The sequence below is a fragment of the Musa acuminata genome, chromosome BXJ1-6 (assembly GCF_036884655.1).
Source record: "Musa acuminata AAA Group cultivar baxijiao chromosome BXJ1-6, Cavendish_Baxijiao_AAA, whole genome shotgun sequence".
Taxonomy (NCBI): domain Eukaryota; kingdom Viridiplantae; phylum Streptophyta; class Magnoliopsida; order Zingiberales; family Musaceae; genus Musa; species Musa acuminata.
The window spans coordinates 13,215,674-13,238,349 of NC_088332.1; the positions used below are offsets into that span (position 1 = coordinate 13,215,674).

Genomic DNA, 22,676 nt, shown 5'->3' on the forward strand with positions numbered 1-22,676 from the left:
ATTTATTTATAGGGGCATGATGAATATATAATTATTAACTTAAACTTAAATATTTTTGAGTCAATAATTCAGACTTAATGAAAATAATATATCGATTATCCCATTTAATCGACTCATAATAATAAATTACAGAACCGACTAAATAATACTAAATATTAAATTACTAATGGCACCCATTAAGTATACATGGATGGATTGTATGATATAGATGTGTCTTTTTCCCTTTTTTTTTTCTGATATGAACACGTTGGCCAGAGTGACGATGAGGTCCACAGACTTGTCATCGCTGTCGTCGTCTCATCAGACCGATAAAAAGAAGAGGAGAAGAGTGCCTAAAAAAAGATGCCATCTGCCTCTGAAGCTTTTGAACACTTAAAATAAGACTTTGTCTAGGGTTGTGGTCACATCCCCACTTTATTTCAAAGGGTAGGGGGAGGGGAAGAAGGAGCAGTAGTAAGTATTGAGGTCCCCTCGTGCAGTGTATTGGGTGCATAAAGCTTCACATCCGGGTTTTACTTATCTTGGGCTACTCCAAACTTCTCCAGTGGTCAAACACCCTATTTTGAATCAACAATGGGTGGCGTTTGACCTGCTCCTGACCTGACTCACCAACAAGTACCGGTAGGTGTCCGAGTTGAATCCAATCCGTCGTCAGAAATATGCCTTTCTGAGTTCATGTTAGCTCGTGAGTCCATTCTCGTCTTCATCACGTGAATCGAGACACAGAGAAGAAGGCAAAACCAAAGGCCGCCGGTTGAAAGCAGGAGGAGGAGGAGGAGAGGGAGATAGAGACTTTGGAGAGGTCGGTCAAAGCGTCAAACCTGCCACCAAACCTCGACGAGCGGTCCTAAAGAACAAAAGCCTACTGTGGCAAAGCGAAAAAGATGTGGAACCGTGCACAGTCTCCGGTCAGACAGCCAAACAAAAAGCTATTCCCACATCTCACGCGGTCCTCCCCTCGTGCCCACAAAAAACGATGCCCAAATCTGCCTTGTATAAATCCCTCCTCCCCTCTGATCTCATCCTTATCATCCCCTCACACTGTTCGTCCAGTCTCCTCTCATCTCGTCTCTGTTCTCTTACTCCACGGTGGGTTGTGTCAGTCGTGTTGCATCGATACAGCGTGCGTACGAGGAGAAAGATCGTAGCTGCGTAGATGCGGTTGAAGTCGCTCGATCTGCAGATGATCCCGTGGTGCTTCCACGTGGTGGGCTTGGCGTGCCGGCCGGCGGCCTCCAGCCGGACTAGCCCGACTCCTCCGGTCCAGGCGGAAGGGGTCCGGCTCATCGGCAGCGACGGCCGGGTAAGGGTGTACCACAGACCAGTGGCGGCGGCGGAGCTCATGAAGGAGCACCCCTGCCACCTCGTCTGCCGCTCTGACGCCTTCTTTATCGGCCAGAAGGTCCCGCCGCTCGCTGCCGGCGACCAGCTCCAGCCCGGCCACTCCTACTTCCTCCTCCCCTCGCACTTCTTCCACTCCGTCCTCTCCTTCGTCACCCTCGCCACCTCCCTCCTCGCCCCCAGCGGCGCCGGGAAGCGTGCTCTCCTCAGGCCCTTCGACATCCAGAAGACGGCGTCGGGGACGCTTCAGATCAGAGTCGCCGATGAATTCCTCGAAGAAGAGAGCCGTGACGGTACCAGCAGACTCGTCACCACAGACGCGTTGGAGAAGGAATACAGGACGTTGGTGAGGTGCAGATCGAGTCAGTGGAAGCCGAAGCTGGAGACTATTAGGGAATCCGAGAGGAGAAGCAGAGGAGTCAACCCATTCGGTGGCTTCAAGAGGAGGAAGAAGAAGAAGGGTAGTCTTTGAGTTTGGCAGTAGCAGCAGCAGCTAACTCTCCTGTGTTTGTAAAAATGAAATAAAAACATAAAAAAAAAACCTACTTTTTTTTTCTTTCTTTTGTGCTACAAAAAAAATGTCTTGTAAATTGTAAAAATGCTTGATTAACTGCACATCATGATAGAAGACAATTCAACATGCATGCTTTGTAGATCTTGATATCTTTTGATTAATCAACCATGTTTGGATCTGGTTTCTCATGATAATAAATCATATAATTCACATGCACATACAATAAGGTAATGGTGTCACAGAAGATGGGTGGGTTATTGATTGGACAAGGCAATGAATCATATCTGTTAGCATTTCAGGTGTGTCACATGAAACTTTATGTGAATATGATTAAGCTTGTTATGGTTATATAAATGAGATTTATCTAATTTATAGGAAAGCTGAGGCTTTCTTTAGCTTCATATAGTCAACTCCCACTTGTTTGGAGGATTCTTTTGAGCCAAAATTTGTTTTTGTTCTCTAATTATGTATCCGATAGCCATATTATAGAAAAAATAATAAAAGATCTCAATCGATATCTTCTTAACGTCGGTAGAATTCGAATAGAAAATATTTTTTAAAAATATTTATATAATATAAAAATATAAATAAAATAGATAAAAGGTAGACATGAAGATAGATTAATGAGTTCAAATTCTATTTTACTTTATTTATATTCTAATCCTATTTCAAGAAAACATCTAAGGGATTACGATAATAGTTCTCTCGTAATATCGATTTTCATATACGAAAGATGTCTTAAAATTAATACGAGAAATCAAGATGTTGAACGAAACCAAAATTAGTCGCATGAGTCGAACTCGAATCAAGTCGTACTACTATAAAAAAAAAAAAAAAAAAAAAAAAAAACACCGACAGTCACCTAATTATCATCCTTCGTGTAGTGTCCAAAGTCAATGTGACATTTGGTGAAAGGAGGAGTTGTTGGCGGTGCGGCAGTGCGCAGCTCACCCACTAAAGAATTGCTACCAGTGGGACTCCAACGAGGAGTATTCTCACTCCAACTCGGGAGACGATCAAATAAAAGTCAAAGTTGGTGATCTTAATCTCGACACACATTAGGTTAGATTTGGATGGAGATGATATCCGTCACCGCCTTCGATGGTATAGTGTGACGATCGATAATTGACGACATCCAACGCTCTCGAGTAGTAAGTAGAAGAAGATGTGTGATCGGATGTTAATGTATGTCGATCCCATTTCAAGAAAGCATCCAAGAGATTACAATAGTTCTTCTTTCGCGACATCGATCATTATCTTCCTTCTTGTATGAAATGAAGGATATCTTGAGATCGACACGAGAGATTAAGATGTTGGGCGAGACCAAAGGGTCAAATTCAAACCAAACCAGACTACTAAACCAAAAATAAAATCACGGACAGTCACCTCATTATCATCCTTCATATCGATTATAATTTCAGTAAAAGTGATGTGAAAGGAAAAAAAAGGATAAATCGAGATTGATTGGGATTCTTCGAGTTTTGTGAATGAATAGATCCGGCCCAACACTGTTTCGAATCGGCCCATGTCATTCCCCATGCAAATGTTCACACCCACGTAGGATTCATGGCGATCACGCATATATATATATTTTTAATATATATATATATATATATATATATATATATATATATATATATATTTCTAACCCTCTTTATTTTAGTTAGAGAGTAACTCAAGAATACTCCAAATATGTCCTTATATTCCTACCAATACATAGAGTTGCATATGATTTCAAAACCATGAAATCGTCCTAAGACACTTTCTTCGTGAATCTAAAAATACTTATAAACCCCATTATGTAATGCTAAAAATTGCATCAACAAAAATGTACATCTTCTTTTAGTAAGATATAATTTAAATGTTGGAATATTAGTAAACTTTATGATTTGATAAGATTTTGACTTGAAAATTTTAGTTAAGATATGAGTTTTTGTCATAGTTAAAATCAAAATCAATACTATATGGATCAAGGCTAATGTAATGCTTTGGATAGAAGAATTGAAGAGAAATGAGATAGCCTCGTAGAGATGTAGACATTCAAGATCTTAGATCTTTGAGATAAGGGAGAGAGAGAGAGAGAGAGAGAGTCATGCTTGATATGAGTTTTTAAATTTAAAATTTATTTATTCTTCTTCCATCCTTTTATCTTGATGCACACCCGACATATCTCTTCATTGGTTTGAGTGAGATTTGATGGAATGTGGTCCTCGACATGAGAAGTACCCTTCGATCGATGCCAAGCTATTCCAATTAGGTGAGGCTGACAATCCATTGGACATATTTTGGTTTATGTTGATCGGATTATAACATTAAGGTAAACTATTACTTCAAACCAAAACATGTCTTGTCTTTTGTAGATTCATCGATATCACGTATCCCGCTTCATTAGGCATACATTTGGATCATATCCTATCAAAAACATATATTCTCAATCGGTTCGTAATATTATATTCCTCAAATTAATTTGCTAATGACACGAAGGATGTGAAAGCTGATATAGAGTGTATCGTGTATGGATACTCAATGATTGTTGGCTTATATATAGGTTATTAGAGGTGAAATGAAACATACACTACCGTTAATCTTCTTATTAATTATCCATATAAACAAGAGTCAACTCGATTCGATTCGAAGTCGAGATTAACATAAAAGTCGAAGATGCTTTCGATGTCGATCCTAAAGATATTTGAGAGGAGAAAGACAAAGAATAATTCTTCTAAAAAAATAAAAAGTTAAATATATCATGAATCTCTTTTTATAATAAAATGTAACGTCGAATTTGTGTTCATAGGAAGAATCAAAATTCAATCGAGTCAAGAAAAAATTAGAAAAATATTCTTCGTAAAATACCAATGAATTAATGTTTTTGCCCTTGTCAATTACTACTATACATCAATTCATTGCAATAAATCATCGGAGAGAGAGAGAGAGAGAAAAGAAAAAAACTTAGAATTCATGAATGATCTCACCATCACCGCTGCTACCACCACCACCACCACCACCATCTCCATCATGCACACTAACTCGACAGTTCCTTGCCACCTCGAGAATTGACCGGTGGACAAGCGTGTTTTTGGCCTCATCGACGTTGGTGATAAGCTGACCATTAGTGTGCAACGTGAAGTGGGGATAGGAGTGCTTCCTCGGTGCAACTCCCCCCATGTGTAGTAATAGCCTCCTCATACCTATCGACACCACCAAAACTCCTTCGCTCTCTTGTCGTTGCATCACATCTCATCCTTTGCAAAACTACAACGGTTTGGTCGCTGAAAGATGTTTGTTTTGGACTTAAAACAAGATGATGACATGATATTAGCTTGTCTCTCATACCTAAATCTTATCATTAAAAATGATTCTCTTATTTTTTTTCTTTTGACATTTTTGGCTCTTTTTTTTTTTTTGTTCTTGTTCTTGTTGTCGTGCTTTGATGGCTCCGAGTCGATTAGGTTTGATCGATAACCATCATGCGATGTTATTCGATGTGGACACAGTGGTAGCAAACAAAGTAGAGAGTAATAACCTACACTAATAATTCTTATTTTTTTATTTCTTTTTTTCTTCACAATCACACACCTTCCTATCCAATAATTATTGTGGAACAAAGACGGTATGTCAAAAGGAATAATTCAGAGAATTAATAATAGAATACAACAACGATAATTAATTATTTGAAATCGACGACACAAATCTTCTACTATCACTAACTCAAAGAATTAATAATAAAATACGATGACAATTAATTATTTGAAATCGACTCTATGAATCTTCTATCATCGTTGATTTCGAAAATTAATAATAAATATAATAATAATAATTATTATTAATAATTTAAAATCGATTGCATGAATCTTCTGCGGTCATTAATGAGATCCAAAAAGAGACATTAATTAGCTAAGAATATTTAATTTTTTTATTTATAATTTTTATTAAAATCTTCTTTGATAAAATAATTTTTTTGATAATACGAAAGCAAAATATAAATTATAATTTTGTAAAACTAATATAAAGTCCGATGTAAATCTTGTTGTATATTCTCTCAATGTAAGAACAATAGAATTATCTTACATTTTTCTAGATTTACTAGTGAGAAATTTTGGAAGCACTAAGAAATAGAGATATATTAAGATATTTATAGAATAATCAAATCTTAATTCTCTATCATTTTTTTTATACATAGAATTTTTTTTTTTATGTTTGAGTTCATTATCCTTCAAGAATCCAAAATTATTTACCAATCCAACAACACTTGCTTATCAATCTTCTAAAGAATAATTAATATCATGGTCTTCCATATTTAATGGTAAAGAGCTTCTAAAGAATAATAAAGAACTGAAACAATCATCAATACCATGGTCTTCCATATTTACTCCTAAGTTGACAACAAGGTAGCGATGGATTTGCATGATCATAGACTCTCTCTCTCTCTCTCTCTCTAAGCATCACTGTTTGGAAAGGAATCAAAATGTCATCACCATTGCCAAAAAAAAAAAACTCTATTTTAATTACAAAGGAACTGTCAATAAATTCCCCTGCAACTCTATTTTAATTGCATCTTCTTCCTCCCCTCCTCCTGTTTGTAATCGAAGGATAGCGAGGGGTTCGAGGAGTCGAATCGGCCTCCATCCGTGTGCGCTCCCTCTCTCTCTCTCTCCCCCTTCGTCCGGTAGTCCCTTCTCCTTTCCGGAATCGTCTTTAAGAAGCCGAGCCTTCACCTGCTTCCCCCATGTCATCAGCCGCTGCGCTGTAGCAAAAGGCGACGCGAGGAGAAAGCGAAAGAATGTTGGTTGTCGTGTCTCTTTGGCGGGAATCGAAGGTTTCCTGATCCAAAGATGCCATCTTTAACAGTTCTTGAGGGTTCTTCGCAGGACTCGAGGTCTCGCCCTTTGATCAAACCCCGCCCTTTATCCTGGTTGTAATCCTTCGCCCAAGAAGTTATATATATAAATATATAACTCGTCCAAGAGGTGAAGATCCTGAGCCTTCGGTCGCTTGACATCCCTGTTGAAAGATCATTGGCTTATCATTCCACCTTGAGATTTTCTTGATAGAACCCATTTTTCCGTCGCAGAAATGCTTATCACGAGTTAAAGAAGCCTTCTTTACTTGTGCCAACTTCGCCTTGCCTTCGTAACTCCCATCTCTGCTGTTCCTGCAACTGGAAGATCCTACAAAACCTGGGCTTTGTATGTTGTTTCTGAGGGAAGCAGAATCGCTTATGCAGAATGCCGAGGCATAATTCAGGTGGGAACAAATTCCTCCATGGACATTGCAACATCCGAAAGCGAGTCTGCTCATCGCCTTCGTCGGCATCCTTTGCTTCGAAGAATCACCGCATTAAGAGGGAGATCTTTGTCCCAAAGAAGGGGCCTTCAACCACACCGGTTCCCTGTTGGAGGTTGCGTGCTCTATCGCCACATTCGGCCGCAGGGTTTTCTGAAGCATCCCGTCACCAGAAAATCCAAGATGTTGTCAAAGATACCCGAGCATCAGTGTCAGCTCGGAAGCTGGGCAATGCTCTTTGGGAACTGAACAATACAGCTTCACCGAGGATTCCTAAAGATTTACAGGAGAGAAGGTTGATGACAGAGATCAACACCAGAGACAGGACATCAGGGTCATCCATGGCTGGTCGTCTGCTTCATCGGTTATCCGATTCGGCGCACAATCCAATCTCAGAAGTGAGTATGTGATTCCTCAATTTGTGTGTCAGCTTCTATGAAGTTCTGTTCATCCATTCTTTTGGTCATATGTCTTTGATTGGTTGTTCTGTAGTTGTGTAATCGATCACGAACAAGTGGTCACAGGAGAATGCTGCCACTGGTTCATCATAAGTTTCATTGCCGGGACAAGATTCATGCAGCTGTGGATTCTCAGAGCAAGGGCAGCTTAATGGAGGTAAGCCGACTCTTGTCGTCACTTCTTTTACTTGCAGCTAGTTGTTTCCATCTCATTGTTTTGATTGGTATATTGTACTTGTGGTTGATAAGCAGTTAATAGGAGATCATACACACAAAATTGAATCTTTCTTGGTTATCGAGATCTTAAGAAGCAGAATCCTATTGACCTTTTCTATTGAACACAAACTTGGGAGGTCAAAGAGCTCTTTGTTAGGAGAAAACAGAGAGGAATTGGTGCATTGAGTTGTTTAAAGTGCAATCTATAGTTGATCGAAGATTTCACATGAGTATCATTATGGTTGCATAAACAACACCAAGACATGGCAGGGATCTTGGAGGCGGCTAATTGTTGTTTAGCTGATGTACTTGACTAGTTTAAGTAACACAGTGGTAAGAAAGTTGAGTAATTCTTATAGTCTGAATTCCAAATTCTATTGGACAACACTCAACCTGCTTTATCTTCAACAAGACACACATTTCAGACCATTATGACTAATCAATTTTAGACTCATTTGCATCGGTGCATAAAAATCCAATAAACAAAACATTTCAATTCATATGATTCAATAATTATTGCATGAACAAGTCTTAATCAAATTGTTGGATAGTATTCTAATTTCCCCTCGTAAAATGATTGTGAAAATACCTGTCTAACAAATGTCCAGTTGTCTTCATCAAGATCTAAGATAGGTAACAGAAAGCTCGGTAGCATGAATAAAATGCCTAAAAGATGTCATGGCTGGCTTAAGTTCTTTTGGAGGTTATTCCAATCTTAAGCTGCAAATTCCAATTTTTTAGGAGCAATATTGGATTCCATGATCTTGGAGTACCTTGAGAATAAGAGAGCAACAGCGTTAAATGGCTCCTCCCAGTTTTCTTTTCCTTTCTTCTTTGCAACTCTTGATGGATGTAGACATCTCATGGATAGCATAATCCACCATAAATAGGAAGCAGTTGTTTTGTATTTGCTATGTGATCAATTTCTGCACAACTTGGTAATTGGAAACTATTCTTGTGCAATTTGGAGGTAGATTTACTACTTTAATGTGTAAAAGGTGTTTCTTTCCCTGTTGTGAAAGCTTTGCTTGATGATACTAACCGGAGAACTTTTTTGATTATAATCGATGACTACTAGATTAGTCAAAAATGGATCTGTAAAAGATCAATAGAAATTTGCTGGTGGGTGTAAAGTAATCTGGTGTTAACTCTCCAAATTTAATGTCAAATTTCTAGATATCATTTAAGCTTATTCAATCAACTACCATCCTTCCAAGATTTTAGGATGGGAAGGTACTGCTTTGCTAAAGAGTTGAAGTAACCCCTCATCTTCAACAATTTGCCTACATAATGCAATCCAAAACTAATGTTTTCGCATTATCTCTTACTTTCCCTTCCTTTGCTGCATGCTAATTGGCATGCTTTTATTTGTCGCAGAACGAAGCATGTTTTCAAGGCCGGGCACCAAGAAGTTCACTTGTAGGAAGCAAGAATTGTTTGAAGGACTTGCAAAATGGTTTGGTGACATCAAAAGAGCTTGTGAAGATATTGATCCGTTTCGGTGGGATAGGGAAGCAGCAAACATCAGCAATCTCTCTTGCTACAGCCCTTTACTGCGAGCTAGATCAGGCACTCGTGCAGGTTGTTCAGCTTATCCAAGCAAAAAATTCTGATCACGGTGAGAATAGCCATCTAGTGAGGCAGTTTGTTGAAGAAAAGGAAGCGTGGAATGGCAAAAAACAGGAAGGGATCAGAGTTGCAGTTCAATCCATGATTGAGGAAGTCAAGAACGAAAAGAAGTTGAGAAGAAAAGCAGAGAGGATGAATGAAAAGCTCATAATGGAGATGGCGCAGATGAAAGCTTCGCTGGCGAATGCAGGTAAAGAACTTGAAAGCGAGAGGAGAACAAGAGAAATGATTGAACAAGTCTGCAGTGAAATGCTAAGGGGAATTGGTGACAACAAAACTGAAGTAGAGGAAATGAAAAGAGAGTCTGCCAAGATACGAGAAGAGTTGCAGAAGGAGAGAGAAATGCTTCAACTTGCTGATGAATGGCGTGAGGAAAGAGTTCAGATGAAGCTCTCTGAAGCCAAACATCAATTCGAAGAGAAAAATGCAGCCGTTGACCAATTGAGATTTGAGCTTGAAGCATTTCTTGCAGCTACGGGAAGAGAGGATCTTGTGAATGCGCAACGGGATGCTGCAGATAGCTTGGACAGTGATTGCCAAAGACGAATGGTTCATCCAAGCAGAAGCAACATGGCGACTTATCCAACTATGGACAGAAGAGTTGCTGGTGAAGAAGAGGATCAAGAAGAGAGCGATGGAACAGACTCGGAAGACAGTGACCTGCATATGCTTGAGCTCAATGTGAACAACAACAATAATGGCTACAGCTGGAGATATGCTTCTGCAGCCACTGGAGATGAAAGCAAACTAGCTTCAACCAAGGAAAAGTATCAGAGGAGCCCAAAATGTGAAGTATATGGCAGTGCCATTTTTCCAGAGAGAGTCATGACAGAAGGAATTAAAGAAAGCATTGTGAGAAGCTTTCAGAATTTGAATGGTTATATGGATGAAAGAAAACCAGTTGGCCCAAGTGATAGGCTGGAGCAAAATGTGGAGAAACACAAATCTGTAGAGATACTGGGCAACCATAACATAGCTAGTTCTACAATTCTTCCACACGGTGTACCGAGCTCAACAAGACGTAAACAACGACCAAAGTAAAGGTGATCAAGTCTCTGTAGGATCAAAAGTTGCTGAGATGGTCAAAGCGATCAGGAAGAACAAATCCAAGGCAACTGCAGGTAGCTCCCATTCAGTAATTCTTTTGGTAACATACTCCCCTTCCATCATTTCTGCAATGTCAACGTAGCAGATAAACTCCTGACTCTTTGTGCCTTCAAGAATGAGCTTTTAGCATCACAGACATGAGAGATCACTTCCTGATAGCCCAGTGGTGGATGTAATGATAAGGCATGCGTGAACACAACCATCTTATATCCAACTATATGTTACAACTCTTACACTATGTTGATAAAATGATTTGTTTTATGAATCTTTTCTTCTTCTGCAATGGTTGAAACTACTGGTGTGTCATACATACTACAAAGAACAGAGTGTCCTTGTTGACATAGCATCTTTAGATCATAGTACAAAGCATTCTCCCACCCATATACTATCTTGTATGATCTTTCCGGTGTTACAGTTGTATGAGAAAGAATGACTGATAACTTGATGTAATAGTAAAAATATGGAGCACAGATCCAAATAGCATTATTTATGCAGTTCCACACTCGAGACAATTCTGAGACCTTTGTTGGTGCTCTTACACGCTCCTCTGCAACATCTCCTGATACCGCTTGAAGGATTCCAGCTTCTGCAGCCTCATCTGCCTGTGAAATCTCCTAATGAACACGTCCGCTACGTGGTCGATCTCGTCCTCCAGACTGAACTCAGAGCCATCCTCCCTGGAGTTCCTGACGAGATCAACGACGGATCCAGTGGTGTTCACAAGCTCCTCATCATCTTCGTCCTCCACGTCGAAGAGAGAATGCCTCAGATCTGGATAGTTATCGTCGTCGTCACAGTACGAAGGTTCCGCGCTCGTTGGACTCGGCAGGGCTTCGTTCTTAGCAGCATCGTAGAGCACGATCGCCTTGTTCTGTTCCTCGGCGGAATGGGCACCTCCTTCACCTCTCTCTTGGCCCATCAGCGCATGGATCTTGTGGTTGATTGCCTTCATCAGGACCTTCTTGTTATGAAGCAGCCCCAAGACCAGGAGCCTGGTCTTCAGGGCACTGGTTTTGCTCTTCACCGCCATCGACTTGGCCTTCACCATGGCCACCACAACGGAGTATATCCGCTTCAAGGCGGAGGAAGCCCGGATCTTCATCTTTGGACGGCTGAGGACGTGTAGAACCCACGGCAGGAGATGCGAACAAAGTTGTGGACGAAGGATCGATCAGTGGACAAAGTGGCAATGTGCGAGCATGAAATGTTGATCTAGAAAGAGCGATTTGGGAGGAAATGAATTGTAGAGAGTTGAGATCGGTTCTCAGCAACAGAAGCGACAGAGCCGAACACGAGGAACTCAAAGTGACCGCTGTTGCATGGGCTTTGTCTGGTGGGATATCATGGGTATATATAATCATACAACACTGGAGGATAGCTTGATTGGGACTTGACGAGGGAAACTTAATGGCTAAGTAGTGAGCACAATGCATAGGCAGGAAAGTGAAAGCTAAAGTAGGAAGCAAAAGTGGGAGAAAGCAACCATTGCATGTGAAGGAAAATATTCCTATGGAGTACAGTTGTGTTGGTCTCTCTCCTTTTGGAGTATAGGAGGAATTGTTGGGTGGATAGAGGGAGGAGATGGGTGTAGCAAAATTAAAGGCTTTGGTGCTTTAGTATGCCTCCACACATGTATTCCAAAGCCCCATGTGTTTGCCATTTTCCTTCTCCAACGTTTCTTTTCTTTCTCGGTGCAGAGATGACTGTAATGTTCCTATGTTAGGGTTGTCTTTTTTCTGACTCCACACCATATCTTTAATGGAGAAACTTTTGATATAGACACATTATTAGTCCTCCACATTATATATAATGGTTCAAGCTTGCCTAAATGCTTTTGAATCTTTAGTGTTTAGGGGCCAGTGATGTTTGAACATCCCGACTCAATTAAAGTTTTGAAGCATATAAAAAATTTGATGAGGTTGAACTAGATGCTCGAATGCTCGCTCGTTCGATGACTAAAGGTTGCTTGAACGTTTGTTTTGTGATCAATCTATCTAGATTCGATGGATTTCTTCATGTGATCCATTTGGCCCTTAAGTCATTAAAAAAAATATTTTATACATATATGTATATATGTATGTATATATGTATGTATATATATATATATATATATATATACTTTTTTCTCTTTTATTAATATATATAATTTAGAATTGAGCTGATTGTTCAAAGCAAGCGGTTTACAGACTCTGATATTAATCTACTAATCCATCCAAATCGAAGCATCACTAATGTTTCCTCTGGAGTGCCTCAGAAATCCAATGCAGAAGAGCTCCTCCATGTAAGATACTGAAGCATCAATCTACTGGTATGTCTTTCCAGTTCCCCGCAGGCAATATGAGAACAGAGCGATCCAGTATGGATGCTCCCTGCACAAGAAATCCAACAAAATATGGTCATAGACTTGGTTCTTTCACCCAACCATGCTCTCTAACCTAATGAAACAAAGCCAGAAAAACGCAATTCAACTTTTCCAAGCCACCTAATGTAAGATCAGATCAGTATAGGCCCGTGAAACATAGGTTAATCCTTTTGGAAAATGTAAAATGATTCAAAGATTGATAATAGAATCAAGTAAAATATTTGGAAAATAAATAGGAATCTATCGTTTATCTTACACTCAATAGAAGAGCAGTTTCAAAGGCATATGGCTGCCGAAAGGTCACAAGAGCCGTTTGGGACTGATCTCCATCTCTGACGATGGCCAAAAGATCAGCAGCAGCAAGTCATTGAAGTCAGCACGTAGAGCATGAAGAAAGGAAGAGGGTGGCGAGTTACCTCTGCAGCTGGATTTCATCGACAGTACCACAGTACGAGAAGAAGAAAATAAGATCCGCTCGACTTGTCTTAGGGGAAACATTTGACACCTTTACGGTCAGGTCTAGAGCACCCATGAAGTGCGCGACTCTCAAACTTCGACACCACCTCCATTTGATGCACCAGAGCAGGTCTTTAGAAGAGGTGATGATGGCAAGGATCTGCACCAAAGAGAAGGAATGAGGGTCCAGATATGATGGAACAAAGCACTGGCAAAAAATTATTCCTCTTGTTCCACAGTTGCTTCCAAGACAAGATAAACATACTACTACTGCCTTGTGCGATTAAATGCCAATAGCTATCAACACGAATCTCCACCAAATTGCTTCTATGACAAGATTACACATATGAGATTATTCTAACACTGTTATGGCGATCACTATGAATACATTTGGTAGGTGCTAAAACAACGAAATCCACAATCTCATTTGGACAAAAAGAAAGAAGTTATTGATGATGCGATAGGTGTATGATTAATATCTTCTCTGATAAATCAACGCGTAATTGGATGCCACGCGTGACAACGGATATTTTGGAACAGCAAAGAAGACATGAAAAACATATATGGCATTTAAAGGAGGAGGATTAATTTATCTACATATTCATGCTGTTAGGAAGCAATGAATAATAATAATAATAATAATAATAATAATAATAATAATAATAATAATAATAATAATAAACACCATCTTTTCAAAGAAAAATAGAATTTATGTTAGATTATGTATAAGATATATTATAAATATAATTAGATTTTGATTACGGTTAAAGAAGACTAATAAAAAAAAAATTAATTATTATAGGATTTTTTAGGAGATGATGGGAGGGACTCTCCTAATTACTTATCCTAGATCTTCTGCTTTTGTCTATAAAGTGATAAAATCTCTTAAAGACAAAATAACATAATTAGATTATAGACATTCTTAATTTATTACTTATAGTGGTTCTATGGTCCTGGATAAGAAGAGATGAGAAGACGAGTCTAGTTTTCTTTACAAATTGATGTCGCATTGTAAATATGATATATCATTATTTAATTTTAATTTCTGACATTAAAGTTTTATGCATAAAAATAACATAATCACAGTTTTTATGTTTACAATTGGTATTAGACTCACATTTTGAAATCAAACACTTTAGATAGTATAAGTATTTTATATCTATTTTATATGTAGCTCTATTTACTAGTACCATTCACTTGTGAAAAGGTATTATCCGATTTTGATTTACAATACTTAATGATCTGCTTGTGTCGTTGATTCGTGTTCATATTCGGTTCATCTTATTGCTTGCTTGTAGGCGACACGAGATTCCTCATGTTTGATTGGTGGATCACATTTGACAGCTTACTATCGATGATAGTATTGTTGAGGGTGATGGTTGCCAGCCCAGTCATGAGTAGTGACTACGAATGGAACGAAAGTGTTGTAGACTATGACAATCGATAGTGGTTGCATACACAGTTGCTTGTGTGCAGCAATCTTATTGTGGTTGGCTTGCCTTGGTCATAGGCGACTATAGTAGCACCGCATGTCACTGTCCACACCGTTGCTTGTGATTGTTACAATAGTGTCGTTGCGTGTGGTGGCTACAATAGAGTCGTTATGTGTAGCAACTATAGTAGAGTCGTCGCGACAGCGTTTGTTGGTTGTAGTTGGTGCCAAAGGTTGTAGTATCCAATAGTTGTATAGCGAACAAGTTGGCATAGCAACACACCGCGATGACTATGGGCTGTCATTAGTATACACATGTGCACAGCTACGTGATGGGATGATCCGTCGGTAGTGCTTTATTAAAATTATAGTTTTGATCTTTTAATTCCAACATATGTCCTTTTAATAGTTCTGCTCTTAAAAATATATATATATATTTCTATTATATATCCCAAGTAAAATTATAGTTTCACTCTTCAGAAATTAAATTTTTTTAAATTGTCTTTGTTAGGATCGGAGCGGCACTAAGAGGGGGGGGGGGGGGGGGTGAATTAGTGCAGCGGATTAAAACTTCGGTTTTAGAAAAATCTTTCGTACGATAAGAACGGAACTTGAAAGGCTTAACTTGAAAGCGTATTCTTGAAGTTGCGCAGCAAAGGTAATAAGGAACTAAAGCATGTAAGAAGGTTTGCAGTAATGTAAATAGCAATAATGAAATGCAAACCAGAGATTACGCCGATTTTAGAGTGGTTCGGTCAAATGACCTACATCCACTTGCGAGGCCTCTCTTCGATGAGGCTCCCACCTTCCACTAGCAAATCTCTTGAAATAGAAAGGTAAATACCCCTCTTACAACCTTTTACAAGCAGTTCAACCTCTTACAAATTTTCAATAAGAAAGAATGAGGAGAACTCTCTAGCAAATTGAAAACAAGACTTGGTAAGACTTTCTAAGACTTTTCTCTCAATCAAATGCTTCTCAAAAGTTGTAATCTCAGCTGAGATTTGAGGGGTATTTATAGGCCTCAAGAGGATTCAAATTTTGGGCTCCAAAATTTGAATTCTCTTTGGGTTCCCGATGCTGGCGGTGCCACCGCCCAGCCAAGCGGTGCCACCGCCCAGCCCAGGAGGTGTCACCGCCCAGCTCTCGGGTGCTGGGCGGTGCCACCGCCCAGCCAGGCGGTGCCACCGCCTGGCTCTCCGGTTCACTGGTTTGGCTTAATTTTAGCCCAAACCAAATCTGACTTTGGACCCAGTTGGCCCCTAACCAGGATATAGGATTATCTCTTAATCCTAATCCTAATTACAAATGAACTACATAACAAAACACATCCTAAGCAAGTTTTCAACCGCGAACGTCAAGTCTTGTTCCGACGAGCTTTCCGACGAACTTTCTTCTGACGGACTCCCATCAAGCTCCCGATCTTGTGATGACTTTAACGAGTAGCCGAGCCTTCTCGGTGATCTCCGTGAACCTCTGACGATCTCTTCGACGAACTTCTGAAAATTCCGATAGGTTCCCGATTTCTTCTCGGTTGGTTCTGGCAGCATCTCCGACGATTCTTCGGACTCTTAAACGTCCATCGATCTTGACTCCGGTATTCTTGCTTTGTGTTTTCTGGTTATCGTAGTTAATCCTGCATACTTAACTCAATAATATGGATTAGATCAATTAACCCATCAATTGATTTCATCATCAAAATCCGAGATTCAACAATCTCCTCCTTTTTGATGATGACAAATCAATTGATGACGGAGTTAAACATAACTCCCCCTATCTATATGCCATATTATGAGAAGATGAAAACACTTGAATTCCATCCATAGAATTCAAGCATAAACCGATAAGTTCTAACCATAGAACTTATCGTCATTCTCGTTAAGCAATAGTAAATACAAAACTTCGATGAAAATCATGATAAGAGACAATTTTTACTACGATAGAAATAAAGATTTTCAACATGAATTTCATGATGTAAATGTAAGGCATGCCTTCAATACGATCAAACAATCTTGCGATATTTTCAAGGATTTTGCAAGGCATATAAGACATTCATATCACACAAGTTTTTGTAATTCATATAAGTCATGCTATCGTTATGGTGTAAGTCATCACTTCTCCCCCTTTGTCATCAACAAAAAGAGACAAGCCAGCTAATTGATGATCATAGAAAAAAAAAAGGTTTAGCATTTAATAGGAACCAAAGTTCATTATTCAAATTTGCCAGAAATAGTTTATCCAAAAGACATCATCATTTATGCAGATCAAAACAGTAGTTATCTAAAAGGAAGGATCAGTTATCGTTCAATCGATGACTGCTAGTCATAGGTGCCCAGCAAGCCAATCACGTGAGTGATGGTACGTATGACTTGATACAGAATCTTTTTGCTTATTATATTTTGGCGTATATCACTTTATAACTATTGCATAAATGCATATATATTGTGATGTCCTTGGATTTGTGCAATGGAATCGGATCGTGATGAGATCACGATAATGAGATCGATTCACCTTTAAACACATATCCTAAATAATCCCGGTCATAGGTTACTCGAGAGGGACATCGTGATAACCGGATAGACTGGTGTGCTGTATACCCGTCCATATGATGGATGCAGCTGGTCTCATAGCTGCTCGTGTAGGGACACTAGGGATACAGTACAGGTGCTCATTGGAGAATGAGTTCACTGATTGATCCGCTTACGGAATGCTGGATGGTTGATGATGCCTTATTGTCAGACAGCGATTCCATAGTCCTAGTGGTGTATCTGGTCCTTAGACTTGAGACACCAAGGATGTCCTGTATGAGTGCTCCACTCTTTGATACCAGACTTATAGGTTTGACTGTTCTCAGATCTAGTACAGCTGGTCATTGGGAGTGGTAGTCGACCTTACGAGGGCTATTGAGTGTCGACAGAGGATCATCCACTCTCGGCGTCATGAGAGGAATATCCTATGTGTTCTTGCTCAGACAAATCCCTGGCCAGGGTCATTCGGGTTGAGAGAGAAAGAGTTCTCCGGGAGAATCCGATTAGAGCGAGACTCGAGTAGAAACCGTATGGGTCTGACAGCACCATGCTCGATATACGGTCTCTGAGATATTAGATGGATGAGGGACTATAGGTACATGGTAACTGAGGACAGACAGGTCCAATGGATTGGATTCCCCTGTATCGTCTGGGGACTACGGCGTAGTGGCCTAGTACTTCCGTAGTCGATGAGTCGAGTGAATTATTACAGAGATAATAATTCACTCAGTCAGAAGGAGTTCTGACAGGTATGACTCACGGCCAGCTCGATATTGGGCCTAGAGGGTCACACACATATGGTAGGCATTGCGATGAGTAGAGGTTCGGATATGAGATATCCGACGGAGCCCTGTCTTATTGGATGCAGATCCAATACCCACTAGGGAAAGGACCCATTAGGGTTTTGACACGGGATCTCTATAAATAGGAGGGATTCACAGCCTCATAGGCTAGAGTCTTTGCTTGCCCTTCCTATTCTCCTCTCCCTCTCCACCTCAGAGAAGGCCTGGAGTTTTGAGGAGCGTCGTCGCAACCCTGCTGTGTGGATCACCGCTAGAGAGGAGGACGCTTGACCTCCTTCACCCTCTCCTAAGGATCTGCAAGGAAACAGGGATATACGATCTCCCTAGGTAACACAATCTCTATACGCAGTTTTGTGTTTTTGCGGATTTTGCGCACCAATCTTCGCACGACGATGAACATCTTTTTGGGAATCGGGGATTTTTGTTTTCTTGTTCTTCCGCTGCGCATATGATGTCGCCCCCCCCTATGATTTCCCAACAGTGGTATCAGAGCCAGGTTGTTCGTGCGAATGATTGGTTTTGAACTGCGTGTATTGTGTTTAGGAAGAATATTGACGTCAAAATCGTTGACGCAAAAGCGAGGAAGGGCAGCAACAGTTGCTGCCCTCGATCTGCATGCCTGCAGCCACCTGCAGCGGCAGCCGCAGTCGCAGCCAGGCAGCACAGCGCCGGCGCATGCGCAAGCGCTGTGCCTGCAGCAGCCGGCCGGCGGCCTGCTTGCAGCAGGCTTGCGGCCGGCGGGGCTGGCAGCGCGGGCTGAGGCACCGCAGGGCAGCGGCGCCTGTGGCCGCTGCTCCCACGGGCAAAAACCCCGCAGGGGCGGCCGCCAGCGAGGCAGCACCGCCTGCGGGCGCTGCCTCGCCGGCAGAACTGCCCGCGGAGGCGGCGACGCCCGTAGGCGAGGGCAGCGCCCCGCCCCTCGCCGCACAGGCTGCCGCCGGCAGGGTGGCGGCGGCGGCAGCAGCGAAAAGGGGAAAGGGCATTAGGGTTTTCTGGGAAAAAGACAGTTTTGCCCCTCGGAATTTGAGAAATTCCAGTTTCTGTCTTTTGTCCAAATTACGAAAATACCCTTAGGAATTGAGAAATTCCCTACATGTCCCTGATTTCAGAAAAATATTAATTAATTAAAAGGTTTAGTTGATTATTATTTTTTTATTATCTAGTAGTCCTACATGATGATGATTATTTATACATGTGATGTATGATGTGTGGACGGATGATCATGGACCGTGTGATGTGTGTACTTGTGATTATTATTATTGAGGTCTGCGAACCTCCATTATATTTCTCGTTTATTGTCGGGCCTGCGTGCCTATGATTAAGTTGTAATCACATGAGGAGGCGCAGCGGGAGCGTGGATGCGACAGCGGGACCCACGAGACGGACGATCGTGATGCATGGAGATGCATCAAGATGTCGACGAAACCGACGAGGACGAGATGGACGATCACAGGGCATGGAGATGCACCGTTGCACACATAGATCTTGATGTGAGTGATTAGGCCTACTGGCTCGGGCCTAATCATATTAGGTTGTGGTCCATGATCATCTGATGTGATTGCTTATACACATACTAGATAAGTATATATATTTGCATGCGATGTAGATATATATTAAATATGTATATGTGTGACATGTCATATTAGGAGACCAAATTATAGAAACATCTCTCGATAATATTAAGTCGGTAAACGTGAGGCAATTAGATTGACCCACGTGGCCTTCCATCGTTATGAGTAGGAACCGAATCCCGGTGTAGGTTGAGTTAGTCGAGTCCCTCGAGACTCACCTATATCGCGATTCGCTATCTTGCTTACGACATAGAGATGTCACCGGTAACCTGAGGGCATGGTATGCTTGGTCGAGTCCCTCGAGGGTATATCATCAAATCAGACTCATCTTGTAACGAAGGTGTTGACTTAACCGAGCATCATGGTTGGTCGAGTCCCTTGAGGCCATGGTGATTCGGAGGCCAAACAGGACGGGAATCATAAGGAGTTGTGATCGGCAAGAGTTGCCTACCTTTTAGGCTTAGTGTGATTGGTCGAGTCTCTCGAGGTTACACTAAGACGCTGATTGGATCCTGATCCCCACTAGAAGTCTACTGGAGACTTCCGTTTCACGTGCTGAGGGTGTCGTGTGACTCGTTAGTAAAATAGTGGGAGCATATTAAGATAGAAGTCCATATCTTGATAGTTTATTTCTTGCAAAATCTGCATGTTATTCATTTTTTGTTACATCTTTATTTTCAGAAAATGTCGCTTTCAAATCCCTTACGTGGCATACTTGATGTCAACCGCCTCACTGGTCCAAATTATACGGATTGGCTCCGTAACTTGAGAATTGTTCTCACAGCGGAGAAAATCGTGTACGTCCTTGATACAGTGATGCCTACGCCCGAAGAAGGGGCAAGCGAGGATGAGATCGCTCGCTACGTGAAGTACATTGATGACTCCACTCTTGCTCAGTGCTATATGTTGGGCTCTATGACTCCAGAGTTACAGAGACAACATGAAAAGATGGATGCCAGATCCATTCTCCTACATGTCCGTAAATTGTTTGAGGAACAGGGAAGGACTCAACGATATGAGATATCCAAGAGCCTTTTCCGCGCTAGGATGACTGAGGGGACACCGGTTCAGAACCATGTCCTAAAGATGATTGAGTGGATAGAGAAACTCACAGGTCTAGGAATGGTCCTAGAGGATAACTTGTGTGTGGACATTGTGCTTCAGTCCCTACCAGATTCCTTTTCACAGTTCATAATGAATTTTAATATGAACAAGCTTGAAGTGACTCTCCCAGAGCTCCTCAATATGTTGAGGGAGGCAGAGAGTACTATTAAGAAAGAGAAGCCAGTTCTCTACACTGGTGAGACCAGAAAGAAAAGGAAAGCAGAAAGGTCCCTTAAGAAGGGAAAGGGCAAGGGCAAACAAGGTAAAGCAAAGGTTGCTAAGAAAGACCCAACAAAGGACAAAGGCCAGTGCTTCCACTGTGGTAAAGATGGGCACTGGAAGAGAAACTGCAAAGAGTACCTTGCAGAAATGGCGAAACAAAAGCTTGATGAAGCTTCAGGTACATTCATGATCAGTCTCCATTTGTCAGACTCTTATGATAACACATGGGTATTAGATACCGGTAGTGCTTATCATATATGCAATTCGTTGCAGGTTCTGGCAAGGCCTAGGAGACTAGAGAGAGGCGAGATGGACCTCAAGATGGGTAATGGAGCAAAAGTTGCTGTATTAGCTGTTGGCGAGGTCGCTCTACATCTGCCTAGTGGAGCTTTTATTGCATTAGATGCATGTTATTTTGTTCCTTCTATTATCAAAAACATTATTTCCATTTCATGTTTAACAGTTAGTGGATATAAATTTGTTTTTGAGAACAATGGTTGTTCGATATTATTAGATGATAAGATCATCACGAAAGGAACATTGCATAATGGTTTATGTTAGACACTACTCCACATATCATGAATGTAAATGTGTCTAAGAGGAAACGAGATGAGGTGAACAGTGCATACCTGTGGCATTGTAGGCTAGGTCACATCCATGAAAGAAGGATTCAAAAGTTGCTAAATAATGGATATCTAGATCCATTCGACTATGTGTCTTATGCAACTTGTGAGCCTTGCATTCGTGGAAAATTGACCAACTCTCCATTTAGTGGAACTGGAGAGAGAGCCACTGAGTTGTTGGAACTCATACATAGTGATGTATGTGGATCCATGTCGACTCATGCCATTGGAGGTTACTCCTACTTCATTACATTTACTGATGATTTCTCAAGGTATGAATATGTGTACTTAATGAAGTACAAGTCCGAGGCCTTTGAGAAATTCAGAGAGTATAAGAATGAGGTGGAGAACCAGACTGGAAAGAGTATCAAAACTCTTCGATCAGATCGAGGAGGTGAGTACTTAAGTACAGAGTTTACTTAGTTCCTCAAGGACCATGGGATATTATCCCAATGGACACCTCCTTATACACCTCAGCTCAATGGTGTCTCTGAAAGGAGAAATCGTACATTATTAGATATGGTACGATCCATGATGAGTTTCGCTGACCTACCCATCTCATTCTGGGGATATGCCCTAGAAACCGCAGCTTACCTTCTGAACAGAGTTCCAACTAAGTCGGTAGTGTCTATACCATATGAGATATGGAAAGGGAAGAAGTCTGATCTTAAGGTTGTTAAGATTTGGGGCTGCCCAGCCCACGTTAAAAGACACAACCCCGATAAGTTAGAATCAAGGACAGAGCGATGCATATTTGTGGGATACCCCAAGGAAACTTGTGGGTATTATTTCTATCATCTCGAGAACAAAAAGGTCTTTGTAGCTAAGAGAGCAGTGTTCCTTGAGAAGGAACACATTCTTGGCGGAGACAGTGGGAGAATGATAGAGTTGAGCGAAGTTAGAGAACCAAGCTCAAGCACCACTCTACAGCCCGAGTCTGTTCAGGTACCTAATACACAAGTTTCAACTTGACGCAGGTCTGATAGAGTATCTCATCCTCCTGAGAGATATGTGGGACATATTAGAG

The 22,676-nt window shown here is 40.9% G+C and overlaps 3 protein-coding genes and 1 long non-coding RNA gene across 4 annotated transcripts; 2 read left to right on the forward strand and 2 right to left on the reverse strand.

Annotated features, from left to right (window-relative positions):
• The first annotated feature begins 913 nt into the window (after positions 1 to 913).
• Positions 914 to 1,981, forward strand: LOC135677721 (uncharacterized). Its single transcript, XM_065190099.1, has one exon. The coding sequence runs from the start codon at positions 1,157 to 1,159 to the stop codon at positions 1,811 to 1,813; it is 657 nt and encodes a 218-aa protein (XP_065046171.1). The 5' UTR covers positions 914 to 1,156; the 3' UTR covers positions 1,814 to 1,981.
• Positions 1,982 to 6,373: 4,392 nt separating this feature from the next.
• Positions 6,374 to 10,831, forward strand: LOC135676387 (uncharacterized). Its single transcript, XM_065187507.1, has 4 exons — positions 6,374 to 6,822; positions 6,927 to 7,536; positions 7,631 to 7,753; positions 9,190 to 10,831. Exons 2-4 carry the CDS (start codon positions 7,081 to 7,083, stop codon positions 10,480 to 10,482), a joined length of 1,872 nt encoding a protein of 623 aa, XP_065043579.1. The 5' UTR covers positions 6,374 to 6,822; positions 6,927 to 7,080; the 3' UTR covers positions 10,483 to 10,831.
• Positions 10,832 to 10,917: 86 nt separating this feature from the next.
• Positions 10,918 to 12,066, reverse strand: LOC135676388 (uncharacterized). Its single transcript, XM_065187508.1, has one exon. It carries the CDS (start codon positions 11,648 to 11,650, stop codon positions 11,084 to 11,086), a length of 567 nt encoding a protein of 188 aa, XP_065043580.1. The 5' UTR covers positions 11,651 to 12,066; the 3' UTR covers positions 10,918 to 11,083.
• A 625-nt stretch (positions 12,067 to 12,691) lies between these two features.
• On the reverse strand, positions 12,692 to 13,606 carry LOC135677722 (uncharacterized). Its single transcript, XR_010514738.1, has 3 exons — positions 13,327 to 13,606; positions 13,167 to 13,242; positions 12,692 to 12,917 (listed from the first exon to the last, which is right to left on the reverse strand). It is a non-coding gene; the product is annotated as an uncharacterized LOC135677722 (long non-coding RNA).
• Positions 13,607 to 22,676: the final 9,070 nt, after the last annotated feature.